This window comes from Peromyscus leucopus, chromosome 7, assembly GCF_004664715.2.
Source record: "Peromyscus leucopus breed LL Stock chromosome 7, UCI_PerLeu_2.1, whole genome shotgun sequence".
NCBI lineage: Eukaryota > Metazoa > Chordata > Mammalia > Rodentia > Cricetidae > Peromyscus > Peromyscus leucopus.
The window spans coordinates 32,498,688-32,515,106 of NC_051069.1; the positions used below are offsets into that span (position 1 = coordinate 32,498,688).

A 16,419-nucleotide genomic window follows, 5' to 3' on the forward strand; every position below is an offset into this window, starting at 1 on the left:
CGCACACCTTGTCTCCTCTGCTCCTTGTTTTCAGATACAAGTAAACCTAGACCCAGGAAGCAAAAATGTCTTGTAGTCTCCCCAAATGTATCACACAATTTTTGGTTTTGGTTTTGGTTTTTAAAGCCATCCTACTTAATTTCAAAAAAAAAAAAAAAAAAAAAGCCTAAATTTGAGGAAGCAACTGTATTAATATTTAAAGAGAGAAAATACTTTTGCTGGGATGTTTTGGGCTCCATGAAACAATAGGTCTTTTTTTTTTTTTTTTTTTTTTTTTTTTCATTAACATAGGAAAGCTTAGGTCTGGAGAGATGGCTCAGCAGTTAGGGACACATGTTGCTCCCACAGAGGACTGGATTTCAGTTGCCAGCACCTACATCCAAGAACTCACAACCACCTGTAACTCCCATTCCAGGGGGATGTGCTGTCTCTTTCCTCCTCAGGTACCTGCAGTCACAATCACACACACACACACACACACACACACACACACACACACACACACACACGATGACCAGGTGATGTGAAGGAGAGAGGTGGCCAGGCCGAAGGAGGAAAAGGAACTGACATTCCTTCACTTTCTTCCTGGTTCCTCCAAGTCCCCTTGGCAGACTCTTTCATCCCCCAGAGCTCAGTGGGCTTCAGTAGCAGCATCTGAGTCCCCAGAGCCAGCTCTGTTAGTCTTTCCTCACGCCCGTCAGAGGCCTGGATCCTGGCCCCAAGTGGCCCTGCTCCGGATAATGAGTTCAGGTTCATCCCTGGGCTTCCCTAGCCATAAAGGTCAGAGCTACTTTCTGGGATCACAATACCCATGAGAAGTGTGTCCCCTTTCCAACTCTTTATAACATAATTTCATATCAAATTATCTCCATTAAAACAGCTGACGTGCTCTGTTGTGTGTGCCTGTTATTCCAACCTGTAATTACACCAGAGCAAACGCAGGACAGCTGCTGTAGAGGAGGGAGGAGGACCAGACTCCGGGAGTTCTATGCTGAGAAGGTGGCATGTCTCTGCCAGGAGCCGTTGGATCACAACACTTGTGAATCACACAAGGTCCCTGGATTGCAGAAAGCCAGAAGAAATGTTCTCCAGAGGGTGGAGAAAACAGTTGAAGGGCCTCAGCAATGATTCATACTGACTAGTGACTGAGAAACCAGAAGGCTGTGAGTGGTCCTCTCTTGATTCCTCAGAACACCACACCCAGGGAGCTGCTACAAAGAGGAATGCTTTTGTGTGGGTTTCCTCTGCACGTCTGAAGTTGCTGTCCTGATAATTCACGCAATAAACGGGATAGACTAACACAAATGTTTCAGGTAACTCATTTTTATTTGGTCAGTGAACACTGGGGTCTTACTGTGCATGTATAGGAAAGGTTCCTGCTGTCAAAAGAAAGTGAAAACATAATCATCTACAATAAGAATCAGATTGAAACGTGGTAAAACTAGTAGTAAGGTTATTTCCGAATCCCTGTTTCCTATTATTAGTCACACAACTGGTCTGTAAACATTCTTGCCTCTTGAAGGCACTTATTCAGACCCACTTGTGTCTTTAATGTGAATATAATTTCTAGCATTTCCTTTCTTCATCTTTGAAAAAATTTTGACAGTAAGCACTCTACACACCATAAATCTCTCTCTCTCTCTCTCTCTCTCTCTCTCTCTCTCTCTCTCTCTCTCTCTCTCTCTCTCTTTCTCCTCCTTCCCTCCCTCCCTCCTTCCCTCCCTCCCTCTCTCCTCAGAGACAGGGTTTCCCTGGGTAGCCCTGACTGTCCTGGGACTCACTCTGGTAAACCAGGTTGGCCTCCAACTCAGAGATCCACCTGCCTCTGCCTCCTGAGTGCTGGGATTAAAGGCGTGTGCTGCTGCCGCCGCCGCCGCCGCCGCCGCCGCCGCCGCTGCCGCCACCACCACCGCCACCACCCAGCATAAATGCAAGTCTTAAAGAAGTATTTGCAATGGACATCAATGCCAGCCACTAAAGTTAGGAAATATAATCTCAAGGGCACTCTGAGCTGATCAGGTTCCTAACTTCACGTAAATTCCTACTTGGGCCTTATTTATTTATTTGTTTGTTTATTATTTATTTGTTTGTTTAAAGTTGTTGCCGTTGCTGTGTGTGCACCTACAAACCCAGCAAAGTTTGATTTAGGTGGTCTTTGATGTTATGTCCCCATAACTCTCCAGTTTGGATGCTGTATGAGGTACTTTGATCATAGCTGTGACTAAATGGTCATTATTTTGGCTTATGGTTCCAGCACGTCAAGGTGGAGAAGGCATGGCCTATCTAAGGGGCGGACATGTCACACACACTTTACATCCTGGGGTAAATGGAAAGCAGAGAACTCAGCAATAGGCTGTAATCCTCAAAGGCCAGCCCCAGTGACCCACCTCCACCGATCAGACCCCCCAACCACAAGCACACCACCAGCAGCCAGGAACCAGGAGTTCAAACCCATGAACCCGAGTGGGACGTTTCGGATTTAAGCTGTCACAGATGCCTAAAAAACGCATGCTTCCTTCAGGTGAATGTCTAAAGGTGAGGTTGCTGGCAACTACGGTGTGCCTGCATATCTCAGATGATGCCAAACGTTTTCCCAAAGTGCTAGCTACCCAGTTCACACTCTTGAGAGTCCTTCATCCATAAGATTCCCTGGACCCTTGGAACTGGTGTGTTTATCTGGCTGTTCCTTTGGGTGTTCAGGCTTTTTGAGGCTCTCACACTCCTTATTCTCCAGCCACTCCCTCTGACTGTCGTTATTCCCAGGGGGCATCACCAACGCGTGGCCAACTTTTCACCTTAAGATGCCTGAGTGGTGAGTGTGCTGTCCTGGGTGGCTTTAATTTCCCCTCTTCTGAATATTAGTGAATGAAGTTCCTTTCCGATGAAGGTCAAATGCTTATTGGCCTCTCTCCTTCCCTCCCGCCTCTCTTCTCTTCTTACCTCCCCTCTCCAGTCACTAACTGGGTTCCTTTCTCCCTGGTGTGTGGGTCTTGCCTACCCCAGCAGCACCATTGAGGCAGGGCTCTTGCCCTCCCTGCTTTTCCTCCTAACCAGGGTCGGGGCGGCTGGACCTGAGCATCCGGAGCCGGGGGTTCCCCGCGCCGCGGGGCAGCAGGAGCGCCGGGCCCCGAGGCCCGGAGCGAGCGAGCGGCGCGATGTTGGCCCCGGTCTCCAGGCAGCGGCGGGCAGGCGGGCGGGGCGGGAGCCGCAGCGGGAGCCGGGGCTGCGGAGGTTGCGGGGCCCGGGGCGCGGCCGCCCAGCAGCGCCGGCAGGTGACGGGCGGTTCCCGGCGGGTGGGAAGGGGCCGCGCGGGGCGGGCTGTACCGAGAACTCCGGGGCGGGCGCGAGGGAGCCGCAGAGCCTGTGGTCCTGGAGGGAGGACCGCGCCCAGGCAGCACCGCGACCCCCCAGGCCGGGCAGCCCGATCCCCAGCCCCCTGTCCGGGCCTCCTACCCGCCACCTCCGAACCTTCAAACGCCCGCTGCAGCCGGTCCTGACCCTTAGAAAGAGGCAACGGCGCGGAAACCCCTGAGATTCCCCATGGGACAGCACCCAGCCTGTTCCAAACAGGGCGACTTTGATCCCCTGTTCATCTTAAGCGGGCCTCCTTGTCCCCCTGCCCTAGCGGATGTGTCCCCAAGTAGTGGCCGAGACAGAAGGCCTTCACGAGATCCCCGAGAGATGCTGGTTTCTTAGTCCCTAGACACTAGGGACTATGTCAAGCCGTTCTTGTTTACTAAGAAGTGGATTGTCGGTCAGGAATGGCAGAGGCCCAACCGTTTTTGTTTTGTTTTGTTTTCACCGTGTTTTGGTTTGGGTTTTTTGGTATGGGTTGTTACTACGCAGTTATTCTTGAAATGTAGCCACTCAGTACATTTATTCGAGGGGTCAGCTCTCTTTATGTAATATTTTCTCTCTCTCTCTCTCTCTCTCTCTCTCTCTCTCTCTCTCTCTCTCTCTCTCTCTCTCTCTCTCTCTCTCTCTCTTTCTCTCTCCCTCTCTCTCTCCCTCCCTCCCTCCCTCCCTCCCTCCCTCCCTCCCTCCCTCCCTCGCTCAGGCCTCCAGAGAAAACCCAATTTGGGGGATATTTCACTCTGCTCTTTCATGTTCTTCCCAAATCTTACCACTCTGTCAACAACTAAATTATTATCATATATGGCCATTACTTATTTATTACTACCAAGAAACCCTGGGTTCTCATTTAAGAAAAGACAGAATGAAGGGTCTGTATTATTGTATGAAAAACAATATGAAATGAACTGTGACTTTTTTTTTTCTTGATGGAGTTATAGATTAAACTCTGGGTGTCATTCATGTTCTATCAGTGAGCTATACCCCCTAGCCCTGACTTTTTAAGCTTGTTTTTCAAGATTTCAAATACAGTGACTTTTTAAACAATCAAAACTGGTGTTTATAGGGACTTAGATTTTAAATGTTTTCATGCTCACTGCTTTCTAAAAGATATCCTGAAAAGCAAATGGTATTAAAATATGGCAGAATGTAGCCGGGCGTGGTGGCGCACGCCTTTAATCCCAGCACTTGGGAGGCAGAGGCAGGCGGATCTCTGTGAGTTCGAGGCCAGCCTGGGCTACCAAGTGAGCTCCAGGAAAGGCGCAAAGCTACACAGGGAAACCCTGTCTCGAAAAAACAACAAAAAAAAAAAATATGGCAGAATGTGATCTTACATATTAAATAAGAGACTGCAGGCAAACTAATCTAAAATTGGGCAATGATGTATTAGTCTACCAAGAAGAACCGTGGCGTTAAACAGAGAATCATTGCATGTTTGTTTAAGTATGAACACTACCTTTTGTCTGTTGTGTTTGTCAAGGTGCTTTCATCCAAGGACCGGACTGAGTCCTTGGAAACCCTAGCAACAAGGTCAATATAATAGTAATTCAAGGAACAGAAATCAGGTCAAGGTAATTAATTAAAAATTGGGTTTGCCAAAAGAACATGAGCAAGCCAGTCAAAACAAATTTGAGCATAGCTCCAATGGTAAAGGTTTCTGACTCTTTCTCTCTCTCTCTCTCTCTCTCTCTCACACACACACACACACACACACACACACACACACAGCGTGAAGGCAGTGAGAGAAGATAAACCAAAAGAGAAACACTGGGTAGAGATGAAAGGAAATCCAACCCCAACCATCATCTCCCAAGCCTGTGTGAACTCAAAGCATTTTTCTGTAAACCGTCTCATGGGTCACTATTGTAGCCCTTGGAGACAGTGAGGGTTCACTTGGAATCACACTCTTAAGGAAGTTAGAAGGGACGGACAGACTGCACTATCTCCTAGCTGTAATGTTATGTAGGCCAGTCTCCTACCTACCCAGCTTTGCTCAAGGACAGCATCTATTCCAGGTAGGTGGATGTCCAGCCTGTGTTGTGAGTCACTCACTGACAGGATTCACAAACCTTTTGTTGAACAGTTTGGATTTGCTGTTGTTTGTTTGTTTGTTTGTTTTTAGATAGGGTCTCATGCAGCCCAAGCTGGCCTCCCTCCATCGCCTGACCTTCCTCCTCCCCTCTCCAAAGTGCTTAGCCTACCAGCATGCACCAACACACCTTGTTTATTGAACATTTTTAACCATTATTATTACATTGTTGTTGTTGTTTAATACTGAGCTGAGATTGATCTCCATGTAATGGCCACGAAATTATACACTCCTCTCTAGCAGCATCCTGGGTAGCAAAAGCCTTTTCTAAATGATGGAGCCAGCTGATAATGGTCTAGGAATGAAGCACTCTGTGTATTACAGTTCTGGTTGGGGAAATCATGCTTTTCTCTCCTTTAGTCTCTAAATGGTAAACCCTAAACCTGTTTGAGAGCATCTATGGCTGCTACTGAACAGGATGTACACACACACACACACACACACACACACACACACTTGCCCTGGGCATTTGAAATAAAGCCACCAAAAGCACTGCTCACAATTAACCATTTGGCTTTGTTCCGGCTTGTTTGTAAGAAGCCCTTGGAAGCTGGAAACAGAACCTGCTTTCAAGCAGCCATTTGATTTCCTCAATAAAACCTCATTCGATTACTCAGGCCGCTCATGGGCCCTAAATCAGATGTGTTTCTGCAGAGAGAAAAACAATCATTTTTCCAATAAGCCTTCCTTGCTCACACTCTCAAAAGGGTGCATTCAAAAGCCTGCAGATAATATAACAAGGTTCTCTTGCTCATTGACATTTTTGACAAACATTGCCATTATGATTTCAGTAGCTGCCGAGTAACATAAATATAATTTTTAAGCAATGCTTTTGACAGCCGCAATTATAAATGTTAGCTAACTGCTTCTGTTAACAAGTGCGTTCCCGTTCATGTTTCTGTTTTTCAGGATGAGTAAATATAAACCAGTTCCCAAGCTCTCCAGTCAGTCTCCTGTCCATCATACCAACCTGAGGACCCAGCCTTCAGGCAGAGCCTTTAAGAAAGAAGACTTAAGTCAGATTTCAAAAGACTCCTTAGAATCAGATTCGGAAAGCCTCCCCCAAGACATTAAGGCCCAGTCCAAAGTTGAGGACCAAATCCAGGACAAAAATATGGAACCTGACAGCTTAGAAGAGGACAGCCCTGACCAGGAAAGCCTGAGTGAGCCAGAAGAGGAAGTGAACAGAAAGGCAGCCCACAGGGCCAACAAGGAAGACCCGGGAGCCGGTGGTGTGAATCACAGGTGAGGAACTGACTGGCCTGTGAAAGGAGTCATGTTCATTAATCTCTGGTACCTTGCCAGGTGAGAAAGGATGGGCTGTCTTAGTGAGCAATGTGAAGAAGCAGGTCTCCAAGCAACCAAGGGCAGCATGGCTCATTGGTTTCACCACCTCCTCCCCCACCTCCTCTTCCTCCTCCTTCTCCTCTTCCTCTTCCTCCTCTTTTTTTTTTCCCCAAGACAGGGTTTCTCTGTGTAATAGTCCTGACTGTCCTGGAACTCTAATAATGTCCTGCTAGTAATGATTATTACAACAGTATCAATACTGTAGAAATTTTTAAAGAGCGTTTTCACGTGGCTCTGCACTGTCATTGTGTAGGGAAGGGACTGTGGTTCCTACATTAAAGTTGGGGGAAATGAGGCGAACAGAGAAGAAATAATTTGTCTAAGCTCATTGTGATTTGAAGGCACGTTTTTTTCTTTTGTTATTAATGCCATGTTTCACTGTTTTTGTTTGTTTTCTGGGTCTGTGGACCAGACTCAGAGCCTTGGGCAGAGTAGGCAAGCACTGTGCCACCCAGCCAGACCCACACCGGTCAGCTTTTTGACGGTGAAAAATATTTATCGTTAAAAAAAAAAAAAAAAAACACAGGGAAAAGATGACACATACGACCCTTAATGCTATATTTACACTAGATTATTTTAGAGTCATAATCATAAATATCATTCATTCATTTCCTTGCTGGGGCCAGAGAGAAGATTCAATGATAAAGAATCCAAACTGCCTTTAGAGTTCAGTTCCCACCACCCACAACAGCACCTCACTGCTGCCTAGAACTCTAGCTCCAGAGGCTCTGACACCTCTGGCCTCCGAAGATGCCTGCATTTAACTGCACATTCCTGTACGCAGATTCACAGAGACACAGGCGTCTAAAAAAGAAAAAAAAAAATAGTTGCCTTCTATCCTTTTCCTATCCTTTCTCTGTCTTCCTCCTCGGAAGTGATCAAAACTATGCTGATGTGGCTGCACATCCTTTTTATCACCTCTTTACTTGTTCATTGCCTTCATGGGCGCCTAAGTTGGTGAGGATAGACATATACATCTCTAGTCTCCTCGGTCAACGGTGTGTCTTTGGCATTTTCCTGCTGTGCTTTGGTTAATCTTATAAGTAAGGTGGGTTGTATGGAAGTACAGCTTACCCACTTCCTAAGTTACTTCTCTCACTGCTGAGATCAAACACTTGATAAGAAGCACCTTACGGAATGAAGAGTTGGTTTCGGCTTACATTTCCAGGGATGCAGTCCATCATGGCAGGAAGTCACTGTAGCAGGAGCTTGAGGCCGCTGGTCTCATAGCATCTACGGTCGGGAAGCTGGCAGGGGGGTGGGGGTGGGCTGCTGTTCAGCTCCTCCTCCTTTTTATTTGTCCATCGGTTAGGATGGGTCTCCTCATGTCAGTTAACTTAGGAAGCCCTCGCAACTGCACTTGATTCTGGCTCCCTACTTGATTCTACTTCCTGCCAAGCTGACAACCGACATTAACCATCACATCTACTAATGAATAGATTTAGGTTGCTCCAATTCTTATTTCACACGAGTGTCTTTGTGCATCCTTCTGTGGCTTGCTGGATACGTGAACTCCGTTAGGGTATATGTATGCAGAAATGCAATCATAGAATCTTAGGAGAAGGAATATGTGCCCACAGTGTCTGTGGTTGCCCAGACATCTTAAACCTCTGCACTCTGAGAGGGTATAACATTCTCCTTTTGGTAAATTTTAATTGCTTGTCCCTCCTCATGGCTTATATTAAAGAAGATCAATTTAGGTATAGTCTTCAATGACTGACTCATTTCATTGAACAAAATAACATATTTTTCTATACTTGTAATTATGAACTTGCCTTATGCTACACACCAGTCCAGTGTCTAGAGATTGCTACAGTATGATTATCTAAGACCATGGGTAGACACCAGAATTCTGGGTGATTTGTTTTTATAATCAATGTTTTAACTGTCATAGCTCAGAGACAGATTAGCTACAGAGGCTGAAGGAACAAAGGAAGGCACTGATTAAGTGTAATAACAGTTAACATGTATAGAACTTCTCTCATGGACCACATACTTTACATATGTTACCTCGTCTAATCCTGTGGAGTCCCAGAAGGTAAATACTGTAGTCAGCCCATCTTGAAGGTTGTCAGGAAGGCTTCTGAATGTTGCCTTGATGCCCACGCATTGTACCTAGTGAGTACTTGAGCAGAACACTCAGGCAGTCTGATTTGGTGCTCTATGTTTTTATCCTGGCTCTGATATGGGAGATCTGGCGTCTTCATGATAGGAAATGGTAATAGTTTTACTTATAGAAATAAGGACATCAGGGCGGGCGCATGGCCTTTAATTCCAGCACTCAGGAGGCAGAGCCAGGTTGATCTCTGTTAGTTCGAGGCCAGCCTGGTCTACAGATCAAGATCCAGGACAGGCACCAAAACTACACAGAGAAATACTGTCTCAAAAAACCAAAAAAAAAAAAATGAGGACATCAAAAAGGAATTCCTTGCTGTTGTTTCTCATGCTTTTTTAAAAAAATGTGTATGAGTGTTTTGCCTGCATGTGTGTATGTACACCAATGTGTGCAGTGTCTACAGAGTCCAGAAGAGGATGTCAGCTCCCCTGGACTGGAGTTGGAGATGGTTGTGAGCTGCCATGTGGGTGCTGGGACTCTTATCTGGGTCCTCTGGAAAATCAGCAAGTGCTCTTAACCACTGTGGCATCTCTCCAGCCCCAAGTGTTCTTCTTCTGCGGTGTACAGTTTCCTTGCCTGACTTCTAAGGTGAGGAAATCAAGACAAGAGTCCACCGAATGCCCTCACCTCCACTGGTTCTTCTTTTTGTACCATGCTTAGCAGGTGCCAGACTTTAATTTAACCTTGTTTAAACTTCCCAGGAATAATTTGATTACTACAGAAGCCATCTTAAAATAAAGGTTATACTTCCAAAAAGTCAAAAGTATGGTTAGATTCCTCTTCTGGTTCAGAGGTTCTTAGATAATTCTGTTTTCCTCTGTTTGCCCTGCCTTGGTAATGTTCAGTGATAGACTATAAACCGCAGGGCAGGGACAGAATGGACTCCATTTAGTACCTGTTAGAATGTAGTGCTCCATTGACTGGATGAAAAAGGACCAGTTCCACACTACAAAGGAAAACAGAACTGAAGGATTTGTCTAAATAATGTCTCAAAAATGTGATTCAAGTGTGGTTGGGTATCGATCCTCTCTCTGCTTCATATTAGTTATATGGTTCTTTCGTCGGTGGTCTGTCACTCAAATCTAAGTAGTTATGAGCCATGATACAAATAAATTGATCTTGGGTTTCAACATAAAATTGAAGCAGGCTTTCATTTCTGCAAGGTAGATGGCATTCTGGGGATTGTAGTTCAAAAAAAATTAGCCCAGGCCTGGCCTTAAACCAAGACAAACCTTTCTTCCTGCTTTTATAAGCAATAGTTTTAAAAGCTGCCTGACAAATCACTTAGCCCCACACTTAGGTTTTGATGTGACTAGAACATCCAGAAGTCAAAGCCACAGTTCAGGGTCTATGGATTAGAGAAAACCCTTTACTTAATGGAAATTGGAGCAGCATCGACAGGAGTGAATGAATCAAGAGTGGAGAGAGGATCATCGTGTGGTAATCCTTAAGCCCCACTCCAGAATGAGCCTCATGACACACAGCACTCACGAAGAAGAAGATCAATGTAATGCCCAGGGCGTCAGAAATACCCTCTTTAGTTGGAAGCCTTCTAAAGTCTGGTGCATTAAAAAAAAGAAAGGAAGGAAGGAAGAAAGAAAGAAAGTCAGAAAGCCACCATCCAGTCCCAAGCATATGTGCGTAATACCGTCTTGTTTGTAGGAGTATTTATATAATTCTTTCCATTGGAGAGCTACTTGTTTCCTATGTTACTTCCTTTATCTTAGTTGGAGCCTCTAGATAGGCTTAATTTAATTTTATAAACTTAGTCCTTAATATGGTGCTAGGGAGTGAACTCGGGACTGGACACATGGGAGCCCCTACCTTGGGTGTTACCATTACTTTTGCCGATAAGACACCGAAGCTCTTGGGCATGTGCGGAGCCCGTAAGCTTCTCGATGACTCAGCTCAAGGCTCTCACTGTGAACATGTAATCATGGGTCTAAGTGTCTTACCATCAAGTGTTTACGTAGCACCAAGCCTGGTGACCTGAGTTTGATCCCTGAGACCCATAGAGGAGAAGGAAAGAACCGACCCCACACGTTGTTCTCTGACCTCCACATGTGCAGTGGTGTGCACCCCAACACACATAAAACGAATAAGTCAATGTAGTAAATGAAATATGCAATCATGGATTCCACTTTACTAACTAACTAGTGAAACGTTGACCATAGGACTGTTGAGATGGGTCAGCAGGTAAAGACACCTGCTACCAAGCCTGAGGACCTAAGTTTGACTCCTCTGGACCCACATGGGGGAAGGAGAGGACCAACTCACACAAGTTGTCCTCTGACCTCCACACCTGCACTGATTGGCATGTGCTCATGCACACACAAAGATAATAGTAATAGAAGATAGAACCATGTCAGGATGGACTAAACTGAAGCCAGAGTAAATGTGCATGTGGAATTATACATTTTTATAAAGCAACAAAGTTGTCTAAAGGATATTGAGTCCTCTGAATAAGTTGGCATTTACTGTGTTTCTCCTTGAACAATGAGGTCAGTGATCACAGTAGCCTCTATTTTTTTCTGTCTGAATGTATGCCTGCATGCCAGAAGAGGCATCAGATCTCATTAAAGATGGTTGTAAGCCACCATGTGATTTCTGGGAATTGAACTCGGGACCCCTGGAAGAATAGCCTGTGTTCTTAACCTTCTGAGCCATCCCTCCAGCCCTTAGCTTCTACTCTTAAGCAATTGCCCTGGGACACAGCCATGTGTACATTAGAGTGCTCAGTGGTAGTTTCCTCTCATATCACCTGGAAACCACAGTAACTGTACACAAGGGGTTGTGTCCTGACTAAGAATGCACTGTAGGTAAGTATTAACGGGAGGCAGGTAGCACGGTGGGCCATTACCAGTTCAGTTAAGCATTCAAGAACTGTTGGAAAAGGGTGGGGGACTGACTTGGCAATAATCAAATTTTTTAAAACTGTGTTATAGGATACACCCCCATGTAGCAGGAATCTTAAAAGTACTTATTAATAAAATCAAGCCCGAGGCCAGTTATTGGGGTCCATGCTGGTAGATCAGAGAGACAGAACAAGCCACAGCTATCTCACCTCGCCGGATCCTCAGCTGGTTTTGTCTCCTCAGACTGGAGGCCTCTGAGTCCTCATCCGGAATGGGTCTCAGCTGAATTACTGCTCAAAAGCCTGAATGCTTAACCAGCCCAAATCCTCTAGTTTCTGGTCCTCATGTCTTATATATCTTTTTGCTACCACCACTCCCTGGGATTAAAGGCTGGCTTTCTGGGATTAAAGGCGTGTGTCACCAAGCTTGGCTGTTTCCAATGTGGCCTTGAACTCACAGAGATCCAGAAGGATTTCTATCTCTGGAATGCTAGGATTAAAGGTGTGAGTGCCACCATTTTCTAGCCTTTGTATTTAGTGGCTGTCTGTTCTCTGACCCCAGATAAATTTATTAGAGTACACAATATTTTGGGGAACACAATACCACCACACCCCCACACACACACACACTTGGGTGCTTTAAAGTATGTTGCTCCTAGTAATAATCCAAGAATCAGGAAAAGTTTTGGATGATGAACGTTAGGGCTTGAAGAGGAGTGTTGAAGAGTCAAAACAAACAGAGTGGATAAAGAAAGCCTTAGTGAGGATCAAATACCTCGAGTTTCCATTCCTCCCAAATTTCTCCAGCTCTTTTCCTTCCTTTTTTTCCTTCCAGCTGTTTTCTAGAATTTGGGAAATATTTAAGCTGAGACTAGACTCATGTCCCTTATAAGGGTTGTGGGGTTTCTGTTTGTTTGTTTCCTTCATCAGTTGGGAACACAAGAAAAACATTTAAGACTGGTTCTAATGTTCTAGGATTATGAAGACCATTCCAGAAAGTTATGGGAATTACCTTTCATTCCTGCTCCTTTCTAATGTCATTCATCTATGTTAACAGCTGTTTCTGTTGACAGGAAAACCTTCCATTTAAGGCCGTTGGTTGGCCAATCTCTTTAAATGTATTATCCTGTATACCATGTTCTAGGAGTCCTAAATAATTTGGAGTGGGGGGAACAGCAGCTGAAGCCTTAGTTATTTCAAACCATGTGGGGAATAGTTATATCAGAGTGGTGGTTTTTTTGTTGTAGGTATTAGCTGTTTCTGCTTTACATTCATTCACGGGCTCACTAACTTCTTGGTTAAACCCTCAGAGCAGGCGTGGGGCTATCATGACAGGCGGACTGTCATGGAGGAAGTAAGGAGTGTGGGGGAGCATGGATTATGTCTATTAAAGGCCAAGCTCCTGCCAGAAATGCTAAAGCTGCAGAGACTCATGGGGACTCTCCATTATTGTGCCCCAGAGATATCTGCTAGTTCCTTACTTGTTTATTTCAAAACTGGGGTATGTTTTTGTGCTCAAGTAAGTAAACAACCAGTTTAAAAAAAAAAAAAAAAAAAAAAAAACCTAGGCCGGGCGGTGGTGGCGGCGGCGGCGCATGCCTTTAATCCCAGCACTCGGGAGGCAGAGCCAGGCGGATCTCTGTGAGTTCGAGGCCAGCCTGGGCTACCAAGTGAGTTCCAGGAAAGGCGCAAAGCTACACAGAGAAACCCTGTCTCAAAAAAACAAAAAACAAAACAAAACAAAAAACCTAGAAAGTACAATTTATTACCCACAATCCTGTGAGTTTATGGAGAATATTATAGCAAGTTACTAAGGGGATAGATCAATTTATGATCTACTTCCATTTCCTCACAAGTTGAAAAATATAGAAAACTTTGATTGGTATAGTTTTCAACCTCCTTTCTTTAAAATAATAATAATAATAATAATAATTTATTTGTGTGGGGGAAAACACGTATCATGCTGCAGTTACAAAAATCAAAAGACAACTTTTGGGGTGGGTCACGTAAGTCAGGAGGATAGAATGCCTTTTTTGTGGATCCATCTGGTCATTTGAGGCAGAGTTTCACTGTGTAGCTTAGGCTGGGCTTGAACTCATGGAAGTCCTTCCTAAGTGCTGAGATTCCCACTGTGAGTCATCAAACCCAGTTTAATACATTTTTAGTTCTAGTTTTTATAATCTTGTTAGTATCATATTTAAATGCAATGATTTTCCCACTACTTACTAGCTTTGAGACATTTCACACAATAAGCCCACCTAACTCATACAGTGATAGATTCTTAGAACTTTTAGAGTCTGGAAGTTCAGCCAGGTTTCCTGTTATACAAAAGGAGGAGCCATGACTTAGAGAACTAAAGAGACTTGCTCAAGCTTACACCATTGGTCAGTCAGTGACAGACCCTGGTCACAGGGTGTCTTAGTTACGTTTCCATTGCTGAGAAGAGACATTGTGACTGAGGGAACTTATTGAAAAAAATCACTTAATTGGGGTTTTCCTTACAGTTTCTGAGGTTGAGTCCATGGTCATCCTGGTAGGAAGCGTGATGTCAGGCAGGCTTGGCATTGGAGCAGTAGCTGAGAGTTTACATCGGATCCACAACTTTGTAGCAGAAAGAGGCTAAACCTAGCATGAGCATTTGCAACCTCAAACCCCACCTCTTTCAGCAAGGCTACACTTCCTAATCTTTCCCAAAGCAGTTCCACCAATTAGGGACTAAGCATACAAATATATGAGCCTACAGTGGCCATGACCATCCAAACCACCACACAGGGGTAAGACCTATCCAGTGTTTCCCCCCTGTTGTCAAATGTAAATTTTAATACCATTAATCTGATATTTAAAATGTAAAATGTGTGCTGTCTAAAGGCGGTATGAATACCCCAAGGTCTTAAAAGTTAAAGCCTTGGGCTAGGGATGTGGTTCAGTTGCTAGAGTGCTTGCCTAGCATGCATAAAGCCCTGGGTTCAATCCCCAGCCCTGAAGAAACTGGCCATGGTGGTGTATATTGTAATCCCAGGACTAAGGAGTGTGAGTCAGAATGGTCCAAAGTTCATTCTGAGCTAATTAGAAATTCAAGGCTAGACACCTATCTCAAAAGAAAAATCTCTACTCTTAACCATTGTTTTGGTGAGTAAAAGGAACACTCAAACTTTCCATAGAAAATGTCCACAAGTCATGTCATAAACTCTCACTTGGAGAGAGAAAATGTAGCTCCAAATGCTGTGCCACAATTACCAGAAATTTTGAGGAGCCCCATCTTACTCGTGAAAAAGGAGGAAGAGGAAGAAGAGGAGGAGGAAGGGGAGGAGGAAAAGGAATAGGAAGAAGAAGGAAGAGGAAGAAGAATAAGATGAAGAAGAGAAAGAAGAGGAAGAGGAAGGAGGAGTAGGAGGAAGAAGAAGGAAGAAGAGAAAGAAGAGGAAGAGGAAGGAGAGTAGGAGGAGGAAGAATGAAGAAGAAGAAGAAGAAGAAGAAGAAGAAGAAGAAGAAGAAGAAGAAGAACAAGAACAAGAACAAGAACAAGAACAACAAGAACAACAAGAACAACAAGAACAAGAACAAGAAGAAGGAAGAAGGGGAAGGGGCTGGAGAGATAGCTCCACAATTAAGAACACTTACTGCTCTTGCGAGGACCTGGAGTTTGGTTTCCAGAACACACATGGTGCCTCACACGCCTCTGTAACTCCAGTTCCAAGGGATCTTACGCCCTCTTCTGGCCTCCTTAGGCATTGATGCAAGTGGTACATACACATACATACACCCATACACATGAAATAAAAAAATAAAAATTAATAAGAGGAAAAGGCTGCATCTTTTTGAGTTAGGCATAGAGGTTCAGGAAGCAACTACAGAGCAAAGGGAGAGAGCTTCAGAGAGAACGTTAAAAAAAAAAAAAAAAAAAAAAGCCCAAAGTACCCAAAGTACCAGAGAAAGAATATTTATGCTCTGGCCACCATGTAAAAGAAATAAATAGAAAAAAGGAAAGGGGGAAATATACCTTTCTGAGTCACAACCTCAACTTTTAAGACTTTTGGGTATTTAGGTTTTCTTTAGACAATATATATTTTACATTTTAAATATCAGATTAATGGTATTGGAATTTATATTTAACATCATGGGAAAATCAATAGGCCCACTTAACAGAGCCTCGTGGCAGGCCTGTAGTTACTGCATGAAAACCAAGTTTTCTGGGAAGGAAAGGTACATTATCTCATTAAAGGGATAATTATTCTTTTTAACATGGCATTAAGGGAATCCACCTTCCTGAGGGGTTGCTCCTTAGCCAGATGACTGATTGACTCAACTGCATTGACTCTTAAGTTTTGAGTAGCTTGGAATGTTAGGTTCATACCCAGACTAGAGGTAGACTCCATTGACCAGGAGAAACTTTTCCTTAACAGGATTCAGCAGAAGGCTGGTCAAGACCACTATAACAATACGGCGTTTCTTGGGACGGTGTAGCCTTCGTCCTGCTTCACTGTCGTCTCAGTAGAGTGAAGTGCTAGGATTGTACATTGAGATCACTAGCACGTGCTGCTTAGATCATTTATTTCCCCTTTATTCCCAGGTCCACCTTGAGTTGAAATTGGTCCTAGCAATAACTTGGGACAAATGTCTGGTTGTAACAATCACAAATGCGTTGTTGAAGCCCAGTGTGGT

At 44.4% G+C, this 16,419-nt stretch overlaps 1 protein-coding gene across 3 annotated transcripts in view; it reads left to right on the forward strand.

Annotated features, from left to right (window-relative positions):
- Positions 1 to 3,205: 3,205 nt before the first annotated feature.
- Jhy (junctional cadherin complex regulator) overlaps positions 3,206 to 16,419 on the forward strand; it is a 59,405-nt gene continuing 46,191 nt past the window's right edge. For 2 of the 3 annotated variants that reach the window (XM_028866298.2, XM_037207589.1), the window contains exons 1-2: positions 3,206 to 3,272; positions 6,350 to 6,685. In XM_028866298.2, coding sequence (XP_028722131.1) covers positions 6,351 to 6,685 — 335 coding nt within the window. In that variant the 5' untranslated portion in view covers positions 3,206 to 3,272; position 6,350. Of the gene's footprint in view, positions 3,273 to 4,647; positions 5,367 to 6,349; positions 6,686 to 16,419 lie in introns of those variants that run through there. The other variant, XM_037207588.1, reaches the window with a different exon arrangement.